The sequence below is a fragment of the Myxocyprinus asiaticus genome, chromosome 4, assembly GCF_019703515.2.
Source record: "Myxocyprinus asiaticus isolate MX2 ecotype Aquarium Trade chromosome 4, UBuf_Myxa_2, whole genome shotgun sequence".
Classification (NCBI taxonomy): domain Eukaryota; kingdom Metazoa; phylum Chordata; class Actinopteri; order Cypriniformes; family Catostomidae; genus Myxocyprinus; species Myxocyprinus asiaticus.
Genome location: NC_059347.1, coordinates 5707118 through 5713117, shown reverse-complemented (window position 1 = coordinate 5713117; position 6000 = coordinate 5707118). Strand labels below are relative to the sequence as shown.

The 6000-nt window shown below is 37.8% G+C and overlaps 1 protein-coding gene across 2 annotated transcripts in view; it reads left to right on the top strand.

The window, feature by feature from the left end:
• Window positions 1-388: 388 nt before the first annotated feature.
• ythdc1 (YTH N6-methyladenosine RNA binding protein C1) overlaps window positions 389-6000 on the top strand; it is a 94948-nt gene continuing 89336 nt past the window's right edge. For both annotated transcript variants that reach the window (XM_051689332.1, XM_051689329.1), the window contains exon 1: window positions 389-642. In XM_051689332.1, coding sequence (XP_051545292.1) covers window positions 615-642 — 28 coding nt within the window. In that variant the 5' untranslated portion in view covers window positions 389-614. The remainder of the gene's footprint in view (window positions 643-6000) is intronic.

Below are 6000 nucleotides of genomic sequence, written 5' to 3'. Positions count from 1 at the left end.
TGAGGGCTCCCCTCCCCCATGTAAAATAAAATAGCTTTTACAAGGTTACTGAGAGTCCTCATCTCATGTGAGTGGTCATGATTTTATACATATGTTTCAAAATCACAATTAATTTATTTTGGAGTAAAACAATTTTAATGGGGAAAAAATTACCAAGTACACCTTTAAAGTGTGTTCCTTTACCCTATCAATGTAATGACTTTTCAAATAATAATTTGTAAAACTGCATGTATATCAAAAACGTAATGTATAAATGCGTCATCTGACTGAAGTCTTACCCAAATGCACACTTTTATTACTCATGCATGCACCTGCTTCTAGCGCCCCATCGGTCTGCACCATGGTCTGCAATCGTTGTACGTCACCAAGTCTGGACTAGGAACAGGACCGCAAAGGCTTAGGATGCCATTTGAGACAGGGCCATTCACTGCGCTGTGGGAGGAAGCTATCCACCATTTTGTCAAACACACACTCTCACAGTAAGAACAATAAACCGAGAGAGAGAAAGAAAAAGCGATCCACAAATAACTGTGAATTAGAGTTATTTAACACGCGTCAAGAAAGAGAGGGGAATTTAAAGTGTGTTTAATCCACGGAGGGATTAAACACTGAAGATGTCCGTCGACCAGAGAGATGAGAAAGGTAAACGATCATGTATGAAGGATGTTTTCTTTTAGTCGCGTTTTAAAATCAGAAATCATCATATGTAATTTTTACGAATACAGTGTTCAGTCAGTTATGTTCAGACGTTTCGATATCTGTAGGTAATGTCTCTTGTTGAGAGAACAACAAGGATCATTAGGCTAACTTAGCTTGGTGCTAACTCATGAGTCATGTAATAATGCAGGATTTTATATTAACAATAATTAATATGATTTTAGAGATGAATACCATAGACTGTTAAGCCAGTAATTCCTTAAATGGCTCGGCCATTGCTGGAAGCGTTGCATATTTCACATGATTATGTTCATCAGAACAGTTTTAAATTGAACATTAAAGTGAAAACGTATGATCCTGCTCTTTTGTGTGTACTGTAGCGCACTGTACTGTGTGATTTATGTTGAATTGTATTGTATATTGCTTTTAGATTAGGCCTTAGTAGCGCCATCGATTTTTGACGGGAACGAAAACGAGGATGTAAAGCCGCCTTTTCACGGTCTCCGACGTTCACATACGACTGTCGTATTTCTCCCCCTGGTGGAGGTTGTGATGAACTGTAATTTTGCTCGCAATGGATTTTTTCATATATGTTCAGAAATTCATAGATGTGATTTAAAATATGTAGGTTTTGTGTGTGCAGAAATAAATGACACACGTACACATTTAGTCACACGTTTACTGTGATTCCAAAAGCTTTTTGTGATATTTGCAATGTAAACAATAATTTCTGACTTCTACATTATTAATAGTCCAAAATACAGAAGTAGCAGGCATTTAGAAAAAAATTTAGGACAAAATCTATTGATATTTCTCACTTCACGCTGATAGTTTTGCACGAATGCATCACTTCCGGTCGGGCGGTCGCATACGGTCTAGTCGCACGAGTTGAAATATTTTAACATAGCCGATGCTCAAATCGGATCCGAAAATGTCGCATCCGGAGACAATCGCAACCTCACACGGCCTCCGTGCGACTCTTCATTGGAAATGAATGACTTCCGGTCTGTCGTTTGTTGGATGCATTGAAAAGGTGGCTTGAGGGATAGACTTGTATACTCTTTATTGATGGGTCATTCATGAACGATTCGTTCATTTTGAACGAATCTTTTATGTGACTCAGAAGAACGAATAGTCTCAGAGAGTGATTTTGTTCATTTTGTGTTGGCCGAACATGCGCTTACCTCAATCCGGGTGGCGGAGGACAAGTCTCAGTTGCCTCCGCTTCTGAGACCGTCAATCCACACATCTTATCACGTGGCTTGTTGTGCATGACACCGTGGAGACTCAACATGTGGAGGCTCATGCTACTCGCCACGATCTAAGCACAACTTACCATGCGCCCCATTGAGAGCGAGAACCACTAATCGCGACCACGAGGAGGTTACCCCATGTGACTCTACCCTCCCTAGCAACTGGGCCAATTTGGTTGCTTAGGACACTTGGCTGGAGTCACTCAGCACACCCTGGATTCGAACTCGCGACTCCAGGGGTGGTAGTCAGCGTCAATACTCGCTGAGCTACCCAGGCCCCTGGGGAGATGTTCATCTGAATTTTTTTAAAAGATGCCTTTTTCACAACAGCCCATAGATTAAATTCTTCTGACAACACACCGCAGGAAACCCCGTTTCTGTTTTTTTTTTTTTTTTTTTAAATTGTACTTTATTTCCAGGTTCTTACGAGCAGCAGATTTCAATGGTGGATATAGGCAGCGCTGCAGTTTAAATAATCGTTTAAGATTTAGAGAATGTAAAAATTTATTTTAATGTTATTAAAAAAATTATTATAAAGGAATATCTATGGTTTAAAGTTAAGAAAGTATGTGGGTTCTTTTCTGAAATATCGGCAAAAACAAGTTTAAACTTGGTTCAGTGAGCCTGTATGATTATGTCGTACATGTAACAGGTTGATGAAAATACATCCTCACACGTTTAACATGCTTCTAAAGCCTAAGAAATGTGATATATAAAAATAAAAGCTACCACTAGACATGCAATATGTGTTTTTACTGCTTAAATTAACTCACATACAACAAATAATAATATTCTTGCTTCATTATGATCACATTCCATATCAAAACTTAATAACAGCTGTTTTTTATTGAACAATATTATTTATTGCATTCAAAATAAATGCAAAGACATCATTTTCACAGTATGACATTATTTATATTCACTTGTCCTTTCACAAACAGTAGTCCATGCGCTGCGGTGGTGGAGATGGGCTCTGTTTCTCCCATTATATCTTATATTGTGGTCTTGATCATATAAGATCATCGTTAGATCATATTTTACCTCGTATCTGTCACACCGACAGCAATTTGGAAATTAAAAACAGCCGTTTGCGATCAGAATTTGCGTGATTTCTTCATAAAAAAGTTAATATCCTTCAACAGCTGCTGCAGGTCAATTATGTCTAATAGAGCAGACGCGATAACAATGACGGTGACCCGTGAATTATCATAATTTATGTAAAATCCTGAGTTTTTCCTGATGCAATGATCTGGTGGATCTGGTTAGAGGCCCTAATCTCCAATAATCTGTGGAAAACGGGGTGTTTCAACCCCAAACAGCACTCTTTGGGCAGTTTCAGTGCAATTTGAGTGAAGCTCCCATAGACAGTAGTGCTTTTCTGGGCTACCAAAAGAAGGGGGGCGGGGCGGAGCATTTGTTTGTAAACAGTAACTTCATCTATTGAAGAGGCTGTAGGTTGCTGATCGCTCTGCGCACTGTAGCCCAAACTATTGACCTGTTTCAGTGATGTCACATTCTCCTCGCAGCAATCATATGAGACCATCAGCGTAGTGCTGGGCGATACATCGAATACACACAATATAATGATTTTGCTGACGATATAAAATTCAACAATATCGTGAATATGGCGATGATTTTAATGAGCCTTTTATTTGGCTATTAAGCATAGACTAATTTTACGATCCTTCAGGGCTGTATAATTAATCAAAATAACATCAAAATGGAGATATCATCGTATATGATATGATTTACCTGCAAAAGGCTGCGATTAAAGACAGATAAACATGGTCTTTGTGCACTTCAGAATGAACCGGCGATGCGCTGATCTGTGCACGCGCGGGGCTCGTGTGAACGCAGTTCACTTGCATTGTGAAGTACTGCAGGTTCAAGCATTTGTGCAATTCCAAACATTAGTAAACGCTATAAAGTTATTATACAAATCTACAAACGTCGAACTGTAAAGGAGAGTTTGACAGCGGTTCACAATAGTGGTCGACGATAAATCGGCAGATTTTCTGAATTGTTTAATTATCGGCATCAACTGATAAATTTTCCAGTTTGGCCAATTGGTTTCTTAAAGCCAAGAGGGCGCAGAGAATTGCCTGCTTGCATGTGAAGGAGCGTCTGAGACATGTAAACGACCAATCACAGTTCGTTTTGTTGTTACGTGCCATCGTGTTACTACAGTAATACAGCGTGTGCAATGCAGTCTCATTTAAACGATCCACATATTAGACATGCCGCGTTAAAGTGCTCACCTGTTTCCTTCTCCATCTCTCTCCTCAACAGTTCTCTTAACTGTCTTGTCTAATGATAAAAAGGCAAATATCAATAAATCTTCTATCATATACTGTCTACATATATGGATATCCATTTAAACAGATGTAATTCATGAACCTCATGAAAATCCAGCGGTTTCTTTTAGAGATCGACCGATATTGGTTTTTCAAGACCGATACTGATTATTTTTATGTTGAAGCGTTCGATAACCAATATGTAGAACAGCCGTATATGCTATGCATTGCTCACACAGGAAACAGAAATGATTAGTTCACCTCTCCAGTCTTTTTTTTTTTTTTTTTGACACAGTAATAACAAACAACATGGTGGAACTTAAACTACTTTATTAATAACATTTTAAATATTTTCACTCCTCCCATACTATTAAACAAAACAACTTTTATTTCTAAAACAAATATTAACAAAGGGAGGTGTCTGAATTTCAGAAATAGTGCAAAATAATAACAATAATTTATTTTTATTAGTATAAGTATTAATTTAACAAACAACAAAATAAATTATAAAATTTTAACCATTTTAAAAACTTTGCACATATTTAATTGTCCATTTTAATGTATTGTTTTAAAGGGATTAGGGATTGTTTATAAGGCTATAGCCAACTAGTTCGCTGGAATAAGTAGTCTTACATTCTGAGAAAAGAGAAAAATTGTGAATACATCATAGCAGTTACAGAGTCTATCTGAAATGGCATCGGAATAATTAATAATGTTTCTGTCAGTCTAGTTAATATGGCAACAAAATACCTAGCCTTCTGACGGAGCGGTATTTACCATGTTATTACAATGAGCAGCACGTCTGCAACCTGTCTGGTAGCAGATGACACGCACATCTCCTCTCTTAGTGTCACCTAACACCACAAAAGCACCTCTTAGACGTGTTTGTTGTGCAAAAAATATTTTTCTCACAAATATCTGACACGCTGACACTCAGCTTGTACTTGAACGGAGTCGCGGAGATAGTTAATTATTTTCCACAGAGTTGTAATACACACTGTAATGTACATGGCTGCGATGATTAACAGTGAAGAAATGTTTGTAAATACAATTTAGGGAGTTGAATCTTAACAAAAGGATCTTGTTAAGTTTCAAAGCGTAACAAAACTTCTCTGGCTGGGCTACGTACGGTGGCTAGTTGGAACATGCCCGAACATGAACGATCTGCTTTACTAGATTAACAAGGTGCATAGGCAACAAATAATTAAGTTAGCCCATTTTATTGCCATCATACACTCAACATACCAACAGTCTTTGATTAAAGTAAAATGTTACAGCTTGTGGATTTGCACAATTTGCTTGCCACCGTGCAAGTTAATCTTCGGCTATTTCTCACTACACAAGCAATTCTGTAATACATCTCACTTTAGCACGAATGTATGTTACATTGAATAGCATTTAATAATTTATTCAAACAATAAATAATTACATAAGCCAGTTACTTAAACTTTGAACACCGTTGTCTCCATCTCCCATTGCAAGCAGTGTTGTAATGATGCTCTTGCGCGCTGTTCATGAGAGATCCAAAAAATGGCGCCATTGATCCATGCAACCAGTATTACAAAACCGATAACCGATTATGTAATGAAGTGTGAATATCAGTAAAAAATATCGGTAAAACCGATTATCGGTCGATCTCTAGTTTCTTCCCATCCAGCGCCCATCTATTATCTTCCTCTGAAGCGCGTATTCCATCAGCCAGAATCAAAAACTTCAGGATAAGGATCAAATGTTTCTCTAGTAATTCACAAATCATGATGGTCAGTTTGTGATAATCCAAGCAGGTGATCCACATC